The following is a 24001-nucleotide window of genomic DNA, read 5'->3' on the forward strand; positions in this document are numbered from 1 at the left end:
CATACATACATACATACATACATACATAAAAGCAAAATGATATAGAGTCAAACCATTTCATATTATTTAATGTGGGATTTAATATACTATAAATCTTTTGCCTTCAAGACCAAAATTAAGAGGCCAAGGAGTGGAAGATATCCTAGTACACAGAGCTGATTTTAAGGGCCATAGGCTTTCAGGGACAGAAAGCACACTGTGTGCCCATTGATGTAGGCTGTAGAGACTTCACGCCCTTTGCAATGCTGAGGAACATGACATGTCAAGAGGAAAATTCTTGCTTAACACCCTTTTCATGGCATTATTTAAACCTTTTATTCATATAACAAGAACACTGAGGGGAAAGTGTGGGAATAAGAAATGACTCAGGCCAGGCTTATGTCTGGGTTCCTGTGAGCCAGCAGCTCTTACACATCATGAGCACTTGCACTACCTGCTGCGTTATGTTTTTTCCTTTGTTTTCAACAGCTTGCGTGTTCCTGTCTTTGAGATATCCTGATACATTAAAGGGTGAATATAAAATAGAATGATATTGATTAATACATGGATAAAGCTTGAAAGAGACAGAATAATCAGGGAGAGACACGATACTTGTGAAAGGGCCTCTGAATGTACAATCTGGCATCAAAGACATGCTTTAAAAGATGGATAACCAGACACACACAAGCTTTTAAAGATGGATAACAGTCTGTCAATTATGTCTTTTTTATATATATTTTTCCTTTATTTTTTATCTGATGGAGAGATTTGTTAACCACAATCTGAAAGGATGTTGAATCAGAAATGTATGTTCTTTGAGCGCCATCTTGTGGCGGGAAGGTTTTTAACTTAAGCGCCAAATTACGTGCCAAGTCACGGAAGGTCCGGGCCAATTTAATACACTATAAAAGGTTTTGTACTTGGTAAAGGGTATATCCTACAGATTCTAATTAAAATCTCCTCTTTATATTCCGTTGAAATACACATTAATCACTAGAATTAAAGGGAATGGCTCTTGCCTCTTTACGATAACTGGCACAGCTGATCAGTGCCACAAACGGGTGTTAAATCACCATATAGCTCTCTCTTAATGAAATATTAATTCAATCTTCATCCTCGTCTCACTCATTCACCTCTTTGAGGTCACCAGTTCTCATAAATCAAAACCTCAGATTCTTTTTTCCCGGCCCATCAATGCGTCAGCTTAATTCTCTTTCTTTTCATGCATAAAGGACAGATTTGTTCACTGTAGACTTCCTTCTGACCAACCTCTTCTCCCATAATGTCCTGACAGGAATCTGTGATTGATGACACCTTTAATGACTAAGCAACAGAGGGATTTACTGTCCTATAAATGTTTCATTAAAATGCATTACACCTGTGTAAGAGTGGCTGTTTCAAAGGAATGAATCTTGGCTCTGAAATGAAAACTGAAATTAATCAACGTGTAACATTTACCTAAAGGGAAATCCCATGAGTATACATATTTCACAAAATCTGCAGTACATTTTGTCCTCATGTAGTAGTAGGCTACTAATTTGTATGTTAATGCTGTAGTAAAGATTTTTTTTGTATTTCTTTTACACAGAAATACTCTTTATTGCTTGTCCAATAGGCTATATAATAGCTTAAACTTACTATATACTTAACAAAACATAGTTAAATGAATCTATAATGCTACACAGGTTCCTTGCCACATTCACAAGAGGCTATTGTATTTTGTATTCTATGAAACTGTATTGTATTCTAAATAGAATAGAATTTAAAATGCTCAGTGATTATGATGTTCCACATTTATAAGGGTATTTATAATTGTAACTTTTGGTCATTGGAAAGTTACTTTTAAAAGTAATGCATTACAATATTGCATTACTCCCTAAAAAAGTAACTAATTGCATTACATGGTTACTTTTTATGAAAAGTAACCACCATTACTTTTGCATTACTTTTTCTCACCTGGGAGATTAGTAAATGCATGTTACCATTTAGTCTACTACAATAACCATCATGTTTATACAGTGCACACAACACCTCTGCTCTTTTTGAAAAAGTAACTTAGATATTTTGCTGTAAATGTAAAAACGAATGCATTACTAGTTTCTTGAAAAAGTAATCTGATTACATAACTTAAGTTATAAAGCGGTTAATTCCTGTCCTTGATTCTGATTGGTCAATAGCTGTGATTTATTCACAATAAAACACGGCTATTACCGCTTCACCCAATGGCTCTGTGTATCACTACACAACACCCTTAGCAAACACTCTAAGCAACGTAAACTGTATGTTCTCAATTGATATTGTTCATTGAAGCTTACTGTATTATGTAGAAGAGTATTGTGCGAAAGAGTGAGCGAGTTTATTGCCTGCAGATTTAGTATTTTCCTTCACGTCAGTCCTATGTTCATAATAAAAAATCTGTTTAAATGTCCGATGTATTATCTTGTCCTTTTAACAGTTAAGGGGTTTTCCCGTGACTGACAGCGCTAGTCAAAGCATTTGTCAGTTGCGTCTTGTTCCGTGTTCACAGCAATTCAGTTTTTTCAATGTAAAAGTCTTCGCTACTGACTGACACACTCATAAAGACAGTCTTTGCCGCCATCTAATGGCGTAATAATGTAACTTCTGTTGCTGTTCACAGTCAGGGACTATTTTTTCTGCCGGAAGGAAGGCTCTTAGTTAAAGTTTACTTCATGAAAGTTGCATTGATATATATTTTTGGCTTTAACATTTCTATTGTGTGGTAACGGTTTTATAAAAGCAATAAGGTACTCGAGGCTAGTGCTGTATCGTGAATAAGTCACGGCTGAAGGGGTTGCAGGCACTCCGTTTCGCGTCGTGCCTAACAACGACCTTCAGCCGTGACTTATTCACGATACAGCACAGCCTCTCGTACCTTATTGCTTACTTACTTATAATGCGTTACCCCCCAACACTGGTCATTATTTCATGTTTTTCACAATGATGCTTATTTTTAAAATGTAAAATAAAATGTTAATTTATTAATTATAATGAAAAGTGTATGTAGTAAAATGTGTTAAACACAAATTTATATATGTAGCATTTGAGTGCATGATAACATGTTTATTAGTAATCCATAATAAAAACTTAACCTAATTTAAAAAAAAATAAAAAATAAAAAATGTAAAAACAGCATTTAGGGTGAATTCGGGGTGATTGGGACACCTTTTGCCATTGAGATGACTTGGAAAAAGTGTCCCAATCAACATATAGTTGTTGAATGCTATAAAAGTTGGTGAATGATATGAATCTAGATTATAATCTTAAATATTTCTTAAAATTAAATTTTAAAACGAATAATTTAGTGTAATATTATATAATATTTTTTTTTACAACAATTCACATGTTTAAATGACCGGTTCCTAAAGTATTCCTAAATACTACAATAGTGTTCTGTTTTTCGGGGGGAAAGGCTTTTATTATGAAAACTCAAAACACGCTTCCTGGTGACGCCATGAAGCGTCACTAACCTTCTGAATTGTTTTTCTGCAGTGTGCGGTCTTGTACACAGACAGACACTGATAATGAGCAACTGAAGTTACAGCGAGCATAAAGAACAAGTTTAATTCAAGTACACTGGAGTGAGTTTGTATGATTTAAACCTGTAATTCTGTTTATATAAGACGAGGATGAACCATGTTGTTGTTGTTGTTATGTAAATAATCATCTGTCTTTCTGTTCCAACAGCATGTCAGACCCTAGAACAGCTGGAGCTGATGCTGGATCAGTGGTGTCAGACCCTCAACACTCCCAAAAGCTTCTAAGGGTCCTTCAGTCTTTAAGACAAGATGATTGTTTTCAAGATGCAGTGCTGGTTTTGGAAGGTGAACAGATTCCTGTCCAGAAAAACATTCTGGCTGCTGCTAGTCCATACATCAGGTATGAGAATAAGATTAAAACTAGGATACATTTGCATGAAATTAGATCAGATCAGTAGAACTGGTATGTTTGCTCAGACATGTAGCGGACCCTTGAGCAATGTGTCATATGGGTGTGCCACACAGCCCCACCTTGCCTCTGTTGCATGGGTCAGTTAAAGCAATAGTTCACCCAAAAAAAACAGAAAAGAAAAGTAATTAACACACCCTCTTTTTAACTACCAGCTAGTAAGACTTCTGCAGAACACAAAAGGGGAAATTTTGATGAACGTCCTGGTCAATCTTTTATGTGCTTTGACAATGACTGGTGACTAAAAGGACACAAAATCACAACAAAAGTATGATAAAAATGGTTATTATTCATTTTATTTCTTTTTTAGCTTTTCTTGGAACATCCATGTGAGTTTATGAATGCTGCAATATTTAAGCCATAACCTAAAACTAAAACCATTAAAAAAATAATTTCTTACTTAAAAAATAAAATAAACATTTACTGAAGTAAAATAAAATATATTAAAAAAAAATTGTTTAGTTTAAGTTTAAGTACTAAAATAACTAAAACTAAATAAACTAAAACTTAATAAAAAAAAAATATATATATATATATTTATATTTGCCGCTGTTGCCTCTGGCTTGCTTAGTTGGGGACACTTGATATTCAACAATGTTTTTGATCTGCCTGCATTGACACCATTGTATGTGAATTGAACTGAGCTGGATGATGACATCACTGTTTTCTCCAGAGCTGCTGTATAGATAAATGAACTAAATTAATAACTAATGATTTTTTACAGTGGAAAAAATTGTTACTTAAGCTGGACAATGACACCATTTTCTTCTAGAGCTGCTGTGCAGTCAAAATTATTTTCCTGTTATCACTGTAAACCTGCTTTGACACAATCTGCATTGTAAAAGGCACTATATAAATAAAGGTGACTTGACTTGACTAGACATTTTTTTTAAAAAAATGACAAAACACAACAAAATTGTGTAAAAACTATAACTAAAATTTTAACTAAAATTAATACAGAAAATATAAGAGTAAAATCTAATTCAAAATATTAACAAAAACTCTATATAGTATATCAGTGAGAATAACACTACTATGACCTTTGAAATTCATGAATTATTTGATTCATGGACATTTCATTTGATGACAGTTTTTTTTTATTTATTTTTTTTTAAGAAACAGTTGATGCAATTCCCAGTACCGTAGTGTACTGTAGTACTGTAGTGCAACTCTCCAAGATCTTAAGTCAGTCTTTTTATTAGATCCACAGTGAATGAACTCATGTTGCTACATGTTTGCAGGACCAAATTAAATTACAACCCACCAAAGGAGGATGGATCTGTATACAAAATCGAGTTGCAAGGAATCTCGGTCACCACCATGAAGCAGATATTGGACTACATTTTCAGTGGGGAGGTAATTGTGTTACTTTACATATACTATATGCATGTTTTTTCCACAGATTTCTAGACCTGGAAAAGTCTTTAAATTAGCGCTGTCAAATAGATTAATCGCCATTAATCGCATTTAACATAAACGTTTTTGTTTACATAATATGTGTGTGTGCGTGCGTGCGTGCATGTGTGTGTATTATATATACAGCATGTCTGTGTGTATATATACACATACAAATATATATATATAATATAAATGTAATAATATACATACACATATATATTATGTAAACAAGTTTTTATGTTAGATGCGATTAATCACGATTAATCGATTTTACAGCACTAAAATCAATATAAAACTTATTTTATATTTTATTGCAGATCTCTCTTTCTGAGTGCCGTTTCTATAAAATGATTTTTTTTTTTAAATCAGTTAATTCCATTATAATCAATTATAAATACAAGCAGATGGAAAGGTTATGGAAAAGTAGTAGAAATTCTTTAGTAGTGTTAATTTTGTTAATGAAAACTATGACGAAAATGTTTGACCTCTTTTTTCCCCCCATGATTAAGACAAGACAACAACATCATTACACACTTCAATTCAATTCAATTCAATTCACATTTGTTTGTATAGCGTTTTTCACGATACATATCGTTTCAAAGCAGCTTTACAGAGAATGCATGTCAACATTACAATTTAGAGAATTATTAACCAATTTAGAGGTGACTGTCCAATATATGTGGTTTCAGAAAAGTACATATAATCATGCAGTTAGCTAACAAAGTAATAATTTAGGCAATTTAATTTACAATCACTGTTAGCAGTTTAATTGAAGGTAGAAGCAATGAGCTCCTGGAAATAATGTATTACATATTAACAATAATTAGGATATATAGAAATTTGGGAAATGTGCATGTTGATCCAGATGTTGTGTCATCTGAAGTCCTCGCAGGTGCCGTCTCTTCAAAGGTGTCAGTCTTTGGATATACAGTAGTCACTAACTGTGACTACTGTACATCGACATGCAATTTTGTTGATAAAAAAAGAAAAAACTAAAATGTAGTTAAAAAAAATATAAACTTTACCAAAATATCTCTATATATTCTTCAACAAAAAAGTGCAGAAATGATATTTTAAGGAAATAAAAGCCTCTATGAGCTTTCATGCTTGGGGTGGCCAGATGTCAAGTGGCATAATTGTGATTATCAGTTTAACCATTATACACCATGACTAAAATATGAAGTTTTCATTGGTTAAAACTAGACTAAAATTCCCAGACTTTTAGTCAACTAAAACTTGACCAAACAAAATACAGGATACTGTAGGTTGACTAAATATGATAAAAATTAAAAAGTAATTTTGACAGGACTGAGTCTAAATTAAAAAATAAATAAATAAATAGATGAAAAAAATTAACACTATTCATTAGTTACAAGCTATGGGAAAACTGTATATGAATAATAAATGTATGTCACAAACTATTAGATTTCCATTGTCATATTGTCAATGTTTTTCTAGTTGGCTGATTGTTGAGAGGGTCAAACAATACATTTCTCTTTGGTGCTCTTATTTCTAGATTACTCTAAGTGAAGACACTATCCAGGATGTGGTCCAGGCTGCTGATCTTCTGCTCCTCACTGATCTCAAATCTCTGTGCTGTCAGTTCCTGGAGAGCTGCATCACTGCAGAGAACTGCATCGGAATTCGGGTCTTCTCTTTGCATTACTGCCTACACCACGTCTACCACGTGGCCACAGAGTTCCTGCAGACGCATTTTCGAGATGTGGCCAATACAGAGGAATTCCTGGAGCAGCCGCCCGATCGTCTGTGTGAGCTGCTGTCCATAGAGAAGCTCAATGTGGGGAACGAAAAGCATGTGCTGGAGGCTGTGGTCCGCTGGCTGGCCCATGACATTGAAGCTCGGCGAGTGAGTGGAACAGGTGTTTCAGGAGGGTTCAGTATGCACAGGCATAGCCAAACTTTAAACATAAATAATTCATTCATTCATAACTTTTAATCATAACTCACACATAATAACCAAAAAATATATATATTTTATTTTGTTTGGCCTCCTTTGGCCTTAATAACAGCTTGCATTCTTGCTGGCATTGTTTTTATGTACTTTTCTACAGTCTCTGACTTCCAGATAGTTTCTAGTTGTTCCCAAAGACTTGCTTTTGATGAAACTTTTGTGCGATCTATCTTTGAATCCATTAAATCCCAACAATAATTATATATATATATATATATATATATATATATATATATATAATATACACACACACACACACAGTCAAACCAAAAATTATTCAGACACCAGATATAATTTTTTATATTTTTTTTACTAGTGGGTGCAGGACACTATAGTTCATTTATGTAAGTGAGGATAGCAAAATAAAGTAAACTGTGACATATTATACCCAAAAATTCTTCATTCATTTGACAACCGGTAAAATTTGACCTGACCATGTTTTGCTTAACTGTTATCTGACATAATTGAGAATAATTTTTTTCTGACATGGTTTAACTCTGAGATCTTGTATATATGAAGTTATGATTATATTATATACACGCACATATACAAGAGTTTAGGGTTGGTAACAATTATATGTTTTTGAAACAAGTCTCTCATGTTCACCAAGGCTGCATTTATTTGATCAAAAACACAGTAAACACAGTAATTGTGAAATTTTACGATGTAAAAAAAAGTTTTTAATATTTTTTGTGTAAATCATGATACATTTAGTTAGGATTCTATGATAAATAGAAGTTTAAAAGTATAGCATTTATTTGAAATAGAAATGTTTTGTAATGTCTTTACTGTCACTTTTGATCAATTTATTTAAATACATCCTTGCTGAAAAAACATAAATCTATTTAAAACAAAACAAAAAAAAAATCTTACTGACTCCAAACTTTTTAATGGTATTTGTTATTTTATTCAGTCCTGTTTAAATAGGATATCTTTCTTCCAGGTTCATATGAAAGAAGTGATGTCTGCCGTCTGGGTTCAAGGCCTGGACCAGTCCTATCTCCAGGAGCAGATGCTCGGAGACGCCCTGATGAGGGAGGTTATAAGGAATTATTGTATGGAATCACTGGGAGGAGCAGCGCAGCATGGGGAGGCGCTGCTTGCTGCGTTTAAACCCCGTGGCTACTCTGAGTGTATCGTCACAGTAGGCGGTGAGGAGAGGATGTGAGTATGACCATGCATAAAAAATAAACCTATATAATGAGATTATGCAAGGATAGATTGGTAACATGTTCTTGCCCTGAATTCCTGTGTGTTTCCCATGTAGCTCTCGGAAGCCCACGGCAGCGGCTCGCTGCATGTGTCCACTTTATGACCGAAACAGACAGCTCTGGATTGACCTGAAGCCAATGAATGAGAGGCGAATTGGTCACGGGGTTGTGTCAGCAGGTTTGTACTACAGTAGCTCAATGTTGTGAGGGAATAGAGCTTACATTCTTCTGTTATTTAATTAGCTATTTAGTTGTAGTTATTTGAACTCTGTTTTTCCAATCAGAGGGGTTCCTGTTTGCAGTAGGAGGAATGGATGAGAATAAAACTGTCTTGAGCAGCGGAGAGAAATATGACCCAGAGACCAACACCTGGACCCAAATCCCACCAATGATGCAGGTATTCCTCTTAGAGATGTGCTCCATAGAGTCATTATTGACTAGTTGGTGGGTTGTCTGAATGCCTAGTCAAGTAGTCTGTCTTATGGAAACCCTGTATTTGGCTGATTTAGAGTCTGTTCTTCTGTTTAAAAAAGAAATGGAGCACAACAGAATTGGACAGAATGTCTTAAGACATGTTTTTACTGCTTATATACTTAAATTCTGAATGAATTACTTATGAAGCATTGTGATTAAAAAACAAAGGGCAATGAAAAAGCAGTGCCATTGCTTGTGATGTTCCTCATTTGCAAGTCGCTTTGGATAACGGTATCTGGTATGTAAAATGGGAAATTTGAATGGTAGTGCTACTGTTGGACTAGTAAATTAACCAGCATAGTTTGTTTCAGATATTTAGAAACAAATATGCCATTTCAATAAACTATTTTGTATGAAGGAACCTGTTTAATGATTTCAACTGAAAATCATATTCTGAAAGATCATTATGATGCCGTTCTTACAAGGAACCACTAGGTGTCAGTATTGTGATATTGTATTTTCTTGTGTCTGCCCAGGCCAGACAGCACTTTGCCATGGCGGAGCTGGATGGGATGATCTATGTTTTGGGTGGAGAGAACGAGGACACTGAGGTCCTTCTCACGATGGAGGTGTTTGACCCCCATTGTAACGTCTGGAGAACACAGCCAAAAATGACCACAGTGCGCAAGGTCAGAATTTAGCTCCCCTTATTTGTACAAATCTACACACTGCAATACTCTTATGTTTCTTATACTTTTACCTCTCTATTCCTCAGTTTGGTAGCTGTGCCACCATGAAAAAGAGACTGTACGTGATGGGCGGTGGATCGTATGGGAAGATTTATGACTCCGTGGAGTGCTATGACCCCAAAACCCAACAGTGGACAACAGTCTGCCCACTTAAGGAGAGAAGGTAAAGTGTGTAAATGGATGATTATTATTATTTAGCAGAAGATACTTTCCAAAGCATCTTACAAACACTTGCATATTAGTATGTTCATGTATATTCATGATCAACAAGTTAACAAGTTATCATGATAAAGTCACTATGAAATCAAAATTGAGTTTTTTTTAATGGAATATTGCCGCATTTATTATAAATGATTTATCTGTGCAGATTCATGTGCCCTCGTAATCTTTAATCAAAAATAACTTCCCCTCCCTCTTGCAACAACATATCTTCTCTGATGACGTGAGCGTGTGACAACTTGTCACTCACGTGAGATCACAGCAATAGCAAACAACAATGATCCAATCATTCCAGATGGAAAAAAATCATGTCCCGCCCTGCATTTTTTCTTGTTCAAGAAGCCTTTTCACTCGGATATACGTCACAATAGGGGAGAAAAGTCTATCACAACTTCTGTTTAATGTTGACTTTAAAAATGTAAGCAAAAAGTTTGGCGATCACATACCTATACAGTTAAAAGGGTCATGGCATGGATTTTTTTTATTATTGTTATTATTATTTTAATATGTTACTTGAAGTTCACTTATAATGTTAATATAGTTTTTTGCACCAAAAAAAAAAATATATATATATATATACGGAAAAACAATTATTTTCAACCTTCATTCTGACTTTCTGTCTGAAATTATCTGTTTTTAAGGGGCGGCTCCTTTAAGGCTTGTCAGTAAAAGGCCACTTTTATGATTGACTAACGTCATTGCATAGGAAACAGTATCAACGGCCACTCGCTATTGCACGTGAGTAAGTGAAAACATTATCCATATAAAACCGTCATTTACAGACAAAGCGTTATGAAATTGTTTACTTATGGTTTGTGATGCAGCTGCTGTCAGATTTAATACAGTTGACTGCTTCATCTTTCAACAAAAGTTTTTTGCGAACTCTCTATTACACTGTGCCTCATTTGCGAAACAAAATGCTCCGAACAAACATATAATCCTCCAACGCGATCCGGGACGTCTTTAAAGTAAACCATCCACTTGTTTCTGACTCTGGGATGCAAAAGAGCTGTTTAAACTGAAAGCAAACATTCTTTCACTCTTCTATTTGTCCTGTTGTTGACAGAATCAAGTGCGTGGAGTATGTCAGAAACTGAACGCGCATCTGTATACTGTATCCAGTGTAGACAGCATCAGTGATTATAATGGGTTCTATTTGCTTTTGCAACGTGACGCCGAAATCCAGTGTAGGCAAATGTCAGCTGTTAAAGGGTTAGTTCACCCAAAAATGAAATTTCTGTCATTAATTACTCACCCTCATGTCCTTCCAATCCCATAAGATCTTCGTTCATCTTCGGAACACAAATTAAGATATTTTTGATGAAATCCGAGAGGTTTCTGAACCACCCATAGGCAGCAACATCATTGCAACTTTCAAGGCCCAGAAAGACCTCGTTAAAATAGTCCATGTGACTACAGTGGTTCAACCTAAATATTATGAAGCGACCAGAATACATTTTGTGCTTCATAACATTTAGGTTATACTGTAGTCACATGGATGACAGAAAGTTAATTTTTGGGTAAACTAACCCTTTAAGCAACTCAATACCAGTGGGCGGGGCCTATGGTGCAATGATGTATAACTATTCGATGATGTCTTGCTCTGGAAGCAGTCATATGCAAATGTATTTGCCCTTGTGACGTCACAGATCCTAGAATATCATAACGAGATGTTTTTGGAGCTTGATTAAATAAATGCTTTATAATGAGGAGGGCTTTTTAATCACACACAGTTTCTGCCAATCTCATGTTAATCTTGAGTACCTATAGAGTAGTATTGCATCCTTCATATCTCTAAAAAGTCTTTAGTTTTATCATATTTATAAAAGATACATGCGCTGTACAGAGTCTTTCCGAAAAAGCAGAGCTCCTGGAGGCGTGCCTGCCGTCAGTGCTGTGGGCGGAGCTAAAGAGTCACGAGCGCACGCAGCTTTTGCATAGAGATCGTCTGCAAGCTGCGACATCATTATGAACAAAAAGGGAACAAAAACGTTCATGTTGTTTACATTATATGCACTTGCGCGCCAATTGCCAACAAAACACAGACATCTGCTGCATCCTCCGAAGGTCGCATTTGAAGGCTGCATATGTCATCAAGGATATCTTATTTAAGAAAAGTAACCGTAATAAAATTGACTGATATTCATTGAGGTGTAAAATACTGTCATTTCTTTCTTACTTTGCAATCTAACGGTTACTCTTCTTAAATGAGACTTCCTCGATGATGTATGCAGCCTTCAAATGCAGCCTTCGAAGGGTGCAGCCCCTGAATTGGGACACAGCCATTGTTGAAAAATCTCTCGGCTTCCGTATCCTGAACGAAGTGCGTTGATGGGCGTGCTCTTGCTCTGGGTGATTTGTGTGTGTGGGCTTATCAGGGAGAAGTGCCTATACAAGGAATTCCACCCTTTATTACGTGATAAAGGGCCATACTAGAAAAAAATTCAGTGAAACATGTCCACAACCGGAAGTTGTATATTTGGCACAGTAGTGTTGTCAAAAGTACCGGTACTTCGGTACCAAGTCGGTACTGAAATTTTGAAAATGTGACGATACCCGCATTTCTGTAGTACCGAGAATCCGGGTATGTTCGGTACCCACTGATAGGGCTGTGGCAGTATTTACTTGAATATGACACGAGTGAAGCACAAAGCTTTGTTTACAAAAGAAATAATAGGTTAGCAATTAAATGTGACATCGCAGCCATGGAAACATTTTGGTTCATGCCGAATGAGAGAGGTACGCGATCCATAAATTTAAGCTTTGTATTTTGTTTTGCGAATCGCGATCTGGTCACCCGATTAGCAGAGAATTTAACAATATTCCGCTGAACATGGAATCTCTGTTTCTTTCCCCAAATCTTCACTCACGAAGGGGATTGTAAACGTTTCTTTCTTTCATTCGCATTTAGACCTATTATAGGCTATTCACATTCTTTACTGTGGTAAAGTAGAAAAAACACCGTAGGACAGAAACCTTTTTGCTTGCGCGTCAATTTCTATTTAACAGTTTGTGCTTGTTATTAGACTTTATAAGGCGCGTCAAGTTTATTTGTATAGCGCGTTTCACACACGCTGGTGATTTTTACTTTCGCTTTTTTCTGGCAGCGCAAAATCAAACATAGCCTAAATGTCCTGCCCCTGCGGAGGATAAAACTCGCTCTTCAGACCTTTTACAACAGTTGCTTGTGTGTCAGTTGCTTGTAACATCAGGAGATAACATGAAGATATTATTAAAGAGAAACGGTCTCTTTCCTGCTCGTGTCCCACATCTCTCTCAAAGAGCAGAGCGGTAGGCTATATGACGCATCTTTGTGTGGAAATAAAAAAACGAATGTTTTTAAATAATATTTAACTTTCTTATTATTTAGGTTACCATTATTTACCGATATTTATTTCATAGTTTTACAGGCTGTAGTGTTTCACTGACGGAATAGCTAAAATAAACACGCACGTCTGTTAGGGTGACCACCATCAAACAAACCAAATGTGGGACGATTACTAAGTTTGTGTGGGACTAAAACACTAAAACACAACCTGAAGCTGTTACATAATGTCTATCTAACTTAATAAAAACATTTGTATTCTGCCTTTCAGCTGATAAAAATACTTTGTTCTTTAGTCCCTTCCAGAAAACACCATTACATCACAATGTAACATAACATGTCTTTATTTTATATGTCATTTAAATTCAACATCACTGACCCTAAAGGCAGCAGGCATCATGCAGAAAACTATTTTTGAATAAGGTGACCAGATTTCTGAAATGGTAACTGGGGACATTTCCTATTTGAGTGGTCAAAATATCACCAAAATCTAATTTGTTATTATTTATTTATTAAAAAACAGGGACAATACATTTTTGAATGTTTTTGTTTTTAATTGTTGTGGGTTCCTTATAGGCTATTATTACATGAATAATTATGATTTAGTTTTATTATTAGGATTTTTGCTCTTGTTTTAATACAATTCACCAACAAAAAAAAAAAAAAACTTTTACACTATTAATAGTAACCACTGTAAAAGCAGTTCAAAACAATATGCCTGTTATAACAGAAGTATGACTTTACAAAAGCACATTATATTACAAAAATAAAACATAAATATAAGAAGATAAATATAAAACGGCATTTAACAAATATTTTTTAACATTATTCAATTTAATATTTTAATTTTTACAAGCTGTTTTTAGCTATTGTATACAGAAATTACAACTGTTTTAACTGTTAACTATTTTTAACTATTATTTTGCATTTTAGACTCATTTTAAGCACAAAGTACGTGTATTATTTATTTTTTATTTATTCATATCTGAGTGTACCTTCACCACGTAGTTAAGACGTGTGTGGAAATTGCTGCGAAATTACTGCGGAACTTTTGTGGACGTTTGAAATTGTGCAAAACAATCTCGAACCCTGTTGAGTCCCTGTTATAAAACATACAAACAGTATTTTTACTTTAATTTAACATGAATAGTTAGTATGTTACTACCTTGAAACCGATAACGATGTTTATTTTTACGCTGATTCATAATGCTCCGAAGCTTCCTGAAGCAAATCGGCCATCACTATATAAGTCATTATTTTGTTTTTTTTTTGGCACACCAAAAATATTCTCGTCGCTTTATAATATTAATACTGAACCACTGTACTCACATGAACTGATTTAAATATGTTTATAGTACATTAATGGATCTTGAGAGAGGAAATGTCATTGCTGGCTATGGAGGCCTCACTGAGCAATCGGATTTCAACAAAAATATCTTAATTTGTGTTCCGAAGATGAACGAAGGTCTTACGGGTGTAAAACGGCACGAGGGTGAGTTATTAATGACAGAATTTTCATTTTTGAGTGAACTAACCTTTTAAAAAGGCAAAAGAACGCATGCACGTTTTCCTAATATGATAATTAAAAACCAACAGACTGATGAAAATGCGGGACATTTTCTCAATATGCGACGTGCGGGACAAGGGGTGAAAATGCTGTGCGGTACAACGCAAAGCGGGACAGGTGGTCACCCTAGTTACCCCTGTTGTAAAACCAGCATATGCTGGTAAGGTAGGTTTTGAAGCTGGTATGCTGGTTTGAGCTGGTCCATGCTGGTCCAGGACCAGCATAGGACCAGCATGGACCTGCATAGGACCAGCACTTGACCAGCATAAACCAGCTCAAACCAGCATACCAGCTTCAAAACCTACCTTAACCAGCATATGCTGGTTTTTTCAACAGTACAAAATGGATGTTTGAGCATTTATTTATTTTTTTTATATTTCAGAATTTATTTCATTGAGGTAGCCTATATATACACACACAAACATACACACATGCTCCAAATCATAGTTAATATGTTTTTAAAATAGGCTATATAAAATAGTAAAATAGTTCCAACAGATTTTGCTGTGGTACCGAAATTGGTACCGAGAACCGTAAAATTTTCATGGTATTGATACCAACTACTGGAATTTTGGTACCGTGACAACACTATGGCACAGAAATACTACATCATACGTCCAACTTGTGTTTTGAAACTTTGGCCATGTTTAGCATGAGAATGCAACTCTTTTAACAGTGTAAATAAGTCAGAATGCAAGAAATAGCATTAGACCAAACAAACTTGTTTTAATGGTACAAAGACCTCTTATATGTCAAAAGATCAAAGCAAATTTGATTTCTCATGTCATGACCACTTTAACATTTTGCGTCTGTATTTTTATATAACAGTAAAAGTGTGCCCTAGCAATTTGTTACAAAACATTATTTCAATTTTAAAAGATGGTGATGTTATTATATTTAGGTAACCAGGTTTTCATTAAATAACTGTGAAAGAGGTGATATTATTATCAGATAATGGGGAAAGTAGAAACAGCAGAAACATCATTCAGCATAACTTGGCCCCATGCGTTCAAACCACAAATACTGGATGCTCAGAGCGGTATGCGCTTTGTAGATGTGAATTCAGAGAATGTTTTTTTTTTTCCCATCCTGTGTATGACGCAGAGAAATGTCATAAGTTAAACAGATTACATTTTAAAAGGCAAAGGCAGCACATCTTCATAAGGTCCTAACAACTAAGAAAACGGAGACCCGCCCTACGATCTGTGATGTCTTACAGATGTGTCTTTAGAACAATAGTAGTCAAGGGACCTATCAGTCTAACCGATATAACTGCAAACACTTGATCACCATCTGGAGGAACATAAATAGTCATTTTTCTTGGTGTTCTTGTCTTGTTTGGAGTATAATTTTGTCCATAGCTCTGTTCTCTGTTACACAACCTAATGAGCTGTAACTGCCTTCTAAGGCAGCATCCTAACCGTCACGAAACCTCATAAGTAACTGATTTGGGACACTGCATTGGCAGTAACTTCTATGGCAGCATCCTAACCGTCATGAAACCTCATAAGTAACTGATTTGGGACACTGCATTGGCAGTAACTTCTATGGCAGCATCCTAACCGTCATGAAACCTCATAAGTAACTGATTTGGGACACTGCATTGGCAGTAACTCTGCAGTAACTCTGCATGTAGCACTAACTTGATTCACAATTGATTTCAATAGAGTTTGATTTTAGCATGTTGCTATTGGGAACTCATTGGTGTCAGTACGTGTTTTTTTTTTTTTTTTTTTTTTTTTTTTGTGAAATGAATACTTTTGTTCAGGAGGGGTACATTAAACTGATCAAAAATGACAGTAAAGAAAAAAACTCTGCTTCAAATTCTGAAGGATCATGTGATTTACTCTTTTTACTGTATATTTGACCAAATAAATCCAGTCTTTGTGAGCATTTTACACTATTTTTTTCCGACAGCTCGTGCGAGGTATCTTTTACGTAATTGACAGTGTCATTTGTGCACTATTCTTTGTGTTTGCTAAAAATGTAACTGTAGTAATTTCAGACTTGGTTTTCTTCAGATTTGGGGCGGTAGCATGTGGCATTGGACAAGAGCTCTACGTGTTTGGTGGTGTGCGGAACAGAGACGCCGACAATCCAGAGTCCAGTCAGATGACCATCTGCAAGTCTGAGTTCTTCCATGATGAGCTAAAAAGGTGAGCTCTTCAACATTCAGACAGAGCAAGACTAGAGTGATGTGTATGCTCATGTGTGTCTTTCATTGTCCTCAGGTGGGTGCTCTTAGATGACCAAAACCTCTGCATACAAGCTACATCATCTTTTGTGTATGGAGCTGTTCCCATTGGTGCCAGTATATATGTGATCGGAGAACTTGACACTGGTAAGCTGATAAGGACTTATAATCGCACTTTATCCTCTATCTGGGAACGTCTTTTTATTCAGATATCTTCAAATTCAGTCCTTAAGAAGGTCAAATAAATTTTGTGCTGTGATAAGTCAACTACTGCATATTTTAACTTTTTAACATTTCAAAGACCAAAAATCAATAAGCACTAGCTACTTTAAAAAAAAGTTACAAACAACTAATGTATTACAGGTAGTTAAATTAAGTCAAGCTAACCTTTTGATTAAGTAGTTATGTACACAAAAACTACATTAATATTATTAAGAAGGCATTATATTTTGAATCAGGCTTATTATAGTTAAACTAAAACTAAAACCATAAAAACATTGTTACTTAAAATAACATAAACGTTAAATGAAATAAAATAAAGTGCTAAAAAATTAATAAAAAACTATATAGACGTTTTTAAATACAAACATTAATAAAAATGACAAAAACAAAAAACAAAATTACTAACATTTTAACAAAAAATTAAATAATTAAATATTAAATAAATTAAAAATAATTGAAAATAATAATATAACCTATAATAGTATCTCAATATACTAAAATAACACTGTTTTGAATTATGAATTATGTATCAGAAGAATCAGACCAGTATTTCTCTCAGAATCAATGATAAAAAAACACACTTAAACACCCAAGCCATTCGTGGACTCTGCAATTAATATTAACATTATAAATTACTGTTAAATCCCTTGTTTGAGGTGTACCATAAAGCCTACACGATTGGTAATGCGTATGTACCTGTCCGTAATTTATTTATTTGCCAAACAACGGTAATTTTCTTTAAATCTGCCAGTTACGGAGACTTCCGGGTAAGCTGATCTACAGCACCTTTTGCGAATGGAGTGTCATCATTGTCCCGCGTTCTCATTGGTTTGCTGGCCTATGGCGGATTACATAGCAGGATAAGCTGTGATCGAATCGCTCGCCTAAGAGGAAAAATGAGCTGCTGCCAGATCTCAATCACCGAAAATCGCATTGTTTTTGATACAAAACAAACTAGACTTAACCAAAAGGGGGAAAAAATCATAACAAACTATTTTCATAGTATTTCATTTTCTCCATAGGGAATTTTTTTTTTATGAAAACTTATAAATTGTTTAAGACAGTCCTACTGTAACTATCAGAGGATGTTAATCGATAGTCTTTGCGTTTGTTAAAGTCATCAGTTTGCATAATTTCAACTTATTTTTTAAAGAATATTGATATTTTTATTTATTATAGCCTACTTATATTTATTAGAATTACATTTTATTTTTTATTTATAATAGGCTGCTAATACTAATTATGTTATACTTATTTTTAATTATTAATTTAAAAAGTACTTCTGGCATACATTTAAATTGACACCATGGTGTTTTTTTATTTGTCGTGTCTGATTTAGATCTGTGTCCTAAACTGATACGTTTAAAGATGAAGTATGTTGATTGTGCGACACTAGCGGCACCTAGCGGATTACAAAAATACAGCATATTTTGCAAACGCACCTTTCGCATGTCGCGCCTCCGTCGACTCAAACATCACAAAAGCTCTTACAGGTGCTTGTGAAGGTACATCTCAACAGGTAAATATAGGCTACTCTCAATAAAAGGTCCAACATATTAAAAAAAACTTTTCGCTGTGTTGCTATTTGTCATTAACAAAAGCAAATGAGTAAACTAACACTAAGAACGCGAGCATCTCGCATAGGCTATTAGCTATAAACCTATTCAAACTGCATCGGTCACATTTTTTTTCACATGACGCACCACCCAGCATACCCGGTTAAAAAAGTCACCGCTCGCCACTGATATATATATATATATATATATATAAATTTCTTTTTGTTTGCAGGCACCAGTTTTGACTATGTCCGGGAGTTCCGCAGAAGTACGGGTACCTGGCACCCCACCAGACCCCTCATGCCCTCTGATCTGAGTAAGACGAGCTGTGCTGCCCTACGCATCGCCAACTGTAAGCTGTTCCGCCTGCAGCTCCAGCAGGGACAGTTCCAGATCCGAGTTCCATCCACATAAACAACCCGCATCTTCACCACTGACTTTATGTCACTCCTCCATTGTCTGCTGGTTTGGAGGAGGATGCAGGGGATTGTGGGATTACATTGGCTTCGGATGAGGTTTGGTTATAATGTTGAAAAGCTTGAATGATTGTCCTGTTATTTTATGTTTGATGCCTTTTCTTAAAGGATACATTGTACTTCCTTTTTGGTTCTTTTTTTTTTTACATGACTCCAAATCACAGGAAATGTTGTTACATTAGATGGGATCTGCACACTATTTACCAGGTTCATTTGAATAGTTTACAATGTGTTTTATCTGGCAGTTGTTGTAGCATGTTATTTGACACAGCATTTTTGAACATTGGTGAAGGAGGTCAAAATTGCTTTTATATGGTCTTAATTATGGTCTTAAATGTGGGTTCAATAAGTAAGGGAACAAATCAAAATCTAACCAGGGCTAGTGGTATGTTAGTATCAAGCACAATTATGTTGCTAATATAAATTTTTAGGAACTGTACAATCAAAAAAGAAATGGGAATGGGCTAGATTATTCAAACGATTTAAGATATATTAATATTAGACCTTTCAGCGTGATTAATCTCATTCTTTTGCTGATAATTAGATTACTATCGAATTTTAAATTTACCATTATATAATTATAATTTTTAAATAAACAGTTTTTATATATATATATATATATATATATATATATATATATATATATAATAAACAGTTATATTTATACTACGGGGCTGTTGAATGCTCGAATCTGATTGGTTGACCAACGTTCTAAGGCGTGCAATTATTTTCAGGGAAACGCACGGCTAAAGTAGTTCTAGCAAAGTGTTATTCTATCCATGGGTTTCATGTGACGTCACTGTGTTTTATCGCCACCATTTTTGTGTCCAGTCACAGTTGCGCGACCTGTGTAAGTCTATGGTAACAACTACCGCCGGAAGACCAAAGAAGTATTCCCAGAAGGTTCACAACATGCCCGGGATATGTTGTGCTGTGAACTGTAACAACAATCGTCAGAGAAACCCCGAACTGCAATTTTATTCAATCCCAAAGGAGTTAGATTGGTGGAATAAATGGTTGGCTTCTATCAGAAGGAACCACTGGCAGCCAACATCCAACTCCAGATTGTGCATTCAGCACTTTGTCTCTGGTAAAGCCATCAATTAAACTAATTATAACTTTTATTTCTTAGCTCCCTTTTCCAGGAATATGCTTAAAAACCCTCAAACATGGTTAACTTAAGTTGCCATTTAATTAACGTTAGCAGTGCCATCATTCAAACACACCATAAGCTTATTTGCATTATATTAATACTAGCTAAATTAGCGTTATATTAAGATTGTGTAGTAAGCTAGCTAACGTTATCTTGTTATACTATCATTGACTCAAAAGTGCCTAATAACAGATGTTTTTTCCAAATATCGTTTTTTTTTTTTTTTTTCCTGTCTCATTTAGATGCGCAGTGTTAGTTGCCATCTCCGACACAAATATGGCGGCGGGCATAGCGGAAGTGCAGCTTTGAAAACCATGGATAGTCTTTGGTTCTAGGCAGGTCTTGACTGCATTACAGTTCTATATCACTTCGCCAAATGATTTCAGTTATTTCAAAAGGTCCTTACAGCCTATAACAGCAAAAGAAACAAAACACACAACAACACCGACCAAGCAAATAATTATAGTAAACAGTAGGATGAAAATGACAAATTAGTGGCATGATTTTTGCCACAAAATACGTTTTATTGTGTCCTGAAAGCTCTCGTGTGCTCTCTTTCAAACGTACACATGTACTGTATCGTACAGACAAACACGCACAGAAACGTTTGGTCAGCGTGCACTCTGACAAATTAATCAGTAAAATGACTCAACAGTGAGGTAATAACTGTGCGATTCTTGAGGTAGATAAACTTATAGTTTCGTTTCGCTATTAGTAGAGACAGTGCTGCCGTGAGACAGACACTCGGGTAGGCTAATTCACATATGCTCTCTCTCTCTCTCTCTCTCTCTCTCTCTCTCTCTCTCTCTCTCTCTCTCTCTCTGCGTTAATAACTGTATCAACGGTATTATTCTGCTATCAAGGCTCAAGCCTTTGTTACTAGTTCTGAAATGACGTTGTGGAATTAGCAACGGAGGCTTGGGATGAGATGCATAAGAAATTAGCCACACAGACAAGAGTGTTTTAAGGACAAAAACCTGACAAATTTCTTGAAATACAACATGGGAACAGTGTCTTGAGGTTTGGTAACCGCAGTATAAGCGGAATAATTGACTCCGGGCCATCGAATTCTTAGAAAATAATGCACACCCGAGGTGTAACGGATTACCACCTCGGGTGTGCGTTATTTTCTAAGAATTCAATGGCCCGTCGTAAATTATTCCTTACATATACAATTAAAAATTATAAAATATACACACAATAAAAAATGTATATACACAGTACGTTTGCTGAATGCCTTCTTTCTTTAAAGGCCTTTTTATTTACCTTGTCCAGGATTAATTTCAATCTTGTTGAACTTCATTAATAAGCAAATTCTGCCTTACGAACTGCAAATATCATTACTTTTGTTAAAAATCCCATCTGTTTTATATACAGAAAAAAATGCCATTAAAAGCCCGGCTGTTTGTATTGAACATGGATACCTGTGGTTCAGCTATGGTTCTGAAGAGTACTTAGAGCATGAACATTATAGAATTAAGCTGATTTAATGTTAAATTAGTTTAATGAATGCCGTTAAACATTTAATTAGTCCCAAAAGTTTACTTCGGTAGCCTTAGTTAATATGCAACTTATTAAGATGTGTTTTCTGATCAGAGGTTCTTGGGCAAGAATATCACAAGTTTACATTTTAGACTAATTCATACGCGCTTTATTGTCGAAGTAAAAACTGGAGGTGGTGGATATATTTGCCTATTTTATGTGTGATGGTCTTCCTGTCTTTACTGATCAAATTTTGCTGTTGGTCTTGTATCCAGGGACTCAAAACACCACAGCATGTCAGAAATAGATGCAAGTTGCTGGTCTCACCCTTATGTGGCGAGATGTATTTTGTGAATGACCTCTGAACTGGCTTTCCTGTCAGTGTGGATGGTTTTGGCATCTGGTGACCCCATTTGTTCTGTGCATGATTCAGCTGCTGCTGTCTGTTCTAATTGAAGGGACGAACATTGCATATTCACCACCATGGAAAAGCACTCCAATAGCGGGAATAAATACCACACTTTCACACACTAACATTTGTCAGAATCTATGAGAAGGAGGAATGTAGACAAAACAAAATATTTACAGGACCAATTTGTGGTGTCTGCACCAGTGCACTGGTCACAAGATTGAAGATGTGCACTGACCAACAATGTTTGTGTAAGTTGTTCTTTCTGTATCATCACAAAAAGTGCTGTTGTTATTGACATCTAATATAAAATTGTACTCTCAGAATGCAGAATATACCAACTATGCATGATATGTAATGTGTGTTCCTTGCCAAGATTTCACACACAATACATGCTCATGAAAAACGGTCAACACACTCACTTTACTGTAAACATTGTCATGACTCCATTTGCACAAAACACTAAAACACTTGGTGTCTGCCAGAACATTGTGATTAATAAAATGTAGCATAATGTTTATGCATAGTGGTGTTCTGATATAAAAGGGACATTTTCACTGTGGAATTTTCATTCCATTCTTTGTGATGTTTTGGGGTGCGAGTCAGGCTTAAATTTGCCTATAAGATACAGAAAAAGATGTTGAAATCTGCCTTGTAATAAAATCTCATGCAGAAGTCTGTGTTGTTTCTTTTATGTGGTTATTAAAGCACACATGAAACGGAAGAGGGAACTTGTGTATATATATATATATATATATATATATATATATATAAATATATATATTAGAACTATTTAAAGCTGCAGTCCATAACTTTTTTTGGTTAAAAATGATCCAAAATCAATTTATGAGCAAGTACAAAACCAACCAGTGCTCAAAACTATCTCCTTACCTTAGCCCGATTCACAACGGTAAGCTTGTAATAATGTTTTATAACAAGAGCGGTACTGGTAGGTTTCCGCAGGAAATTCGAGCATGCTGCTGTTCGTCTTTGCGTCATTACGTCACATCTGTTTACATAACAGTCCCAGCTAGTAGGCTATATGGCATGTTAGGATGCTGCAGGTGACGGATCATTTATAGCCTTTTCTTACAGCAGCTGCAATAATTAAACTTATTTTGATGGCGGATTGTATGGTATGACAGATGGGCAATTAGAGATTAGACTGTACAGAAATTAAAATCTACAGGTAACTAACACACACTAAATACACGTAGTCACGCAGTGCTGATGTTGTTAACATTAACAATTTGAGAACAAAGTATAGCAATAATAATAATTTGCACGGTTTGATGTGATATGAGCTAAGCGATCATTAGATTTAATCACCATTGGCAGCACGATTTCTTGTAATGCTTTTTTTCCTCAGTTGGTCAGAACAAAAGTTGCAGATTTAAGGCAGGAACACACCAAGCCGACGCCGACGAACTAGTGGCGATGAAAGCAGACTGTGGGGCTGGCTCACGTCGGCAGCGTCTGTGTCCAAAGTTGCCCTGACACACCAAACCGACGCTCGACAGCCAACGGCCAAGTAGTACGTCCGTTCTGTGCCTGCGCAAGATGAAATGCCTTTCCGTACCAGCAGGTGGCAGTAGCTGAACAGCCAATCAGAATGATCAGATAGCCCAACGGACCGACGAGCTCCATGTCGAATCTGCCGGAAAAAAGCCAACGAGGACCAACTTCAGCCGACGGTGTGGAACACACTG

General features: G+C 35.6%; 1 protein-coding gene across 1 annotated transcript; it reads left to right on the forward strand.

Annotated features, from left to right (window-relative positions):
- The first annotated feature begins 3431 nt into the window (after positions 1-3431).
- Positions 3432-22970, forward strand: gan (gigaxonin). Its single transcript, XM_051870738.1, has 12 exons — positions 3432-3578; positions 3685-3876; positions 5187-5301; positions 6860-7210; positions 8259-8479; positions 8583-8704; positions 8811-8923; positions 9477-9629; positions 9716-9852; positions 16822-16956; positions 17032-17141; positions 19005-22970. The coding sequence occupies exons 2-12, from the start codon at positions 3686-3688 to the stop codon at positions 19184-19186; spliced, it is 1830 nt and encodes a 609-aa protein (XP_051726698.1). The 5' UTR covers positions 3432-3578; position 3685; the 3' UTR covers positions 19187-22970.
- The last annotated feature ends 1031 nt before the right edge of the window (positions 22971-24001 follow it).

The sequence above is a fragment of the Ctenopharyngodon idella genome, chromosome 18 (assembly GCF_019924925.1).
Source record: "Ctenopharyngodon idella isolate HZGC_01 chromosome 18, HZGC01, whole genome shotgun sequence".
Taxonomy (NCBI): domain Eukaryota; kingdom Metazoa; phylum Chordata; class Actinopteri; order Cypriniformes; family Xenocyprididae; genus Ctenopharyngodon; species Ctenopharyngodon idella.

Bases quoted from the DNA above. Each gene is read 5' to 3' on its own strand.
- gan (XM_051870738.1), top strand. From the start codon at position 3,686: ATGTCAGACCCTAGAACAGCTGGAGCTGATGCTGGATCAGTGGTGTCA. The intron at 3,877-5,186 runs GTATGAGAATAA...ACATGTTTGCAG, and splicing joins GCTGCTAGTCCATACATCAG to GACCAAATTAAATTACAACC. The intron at 16,957-17,031 runs GTGAGCTCTTCA...CATTGTCCTCAG, and splicing joins TTCCATGATGAGCTAAAAAG to GTGGGTGCTCTTAGATGACC.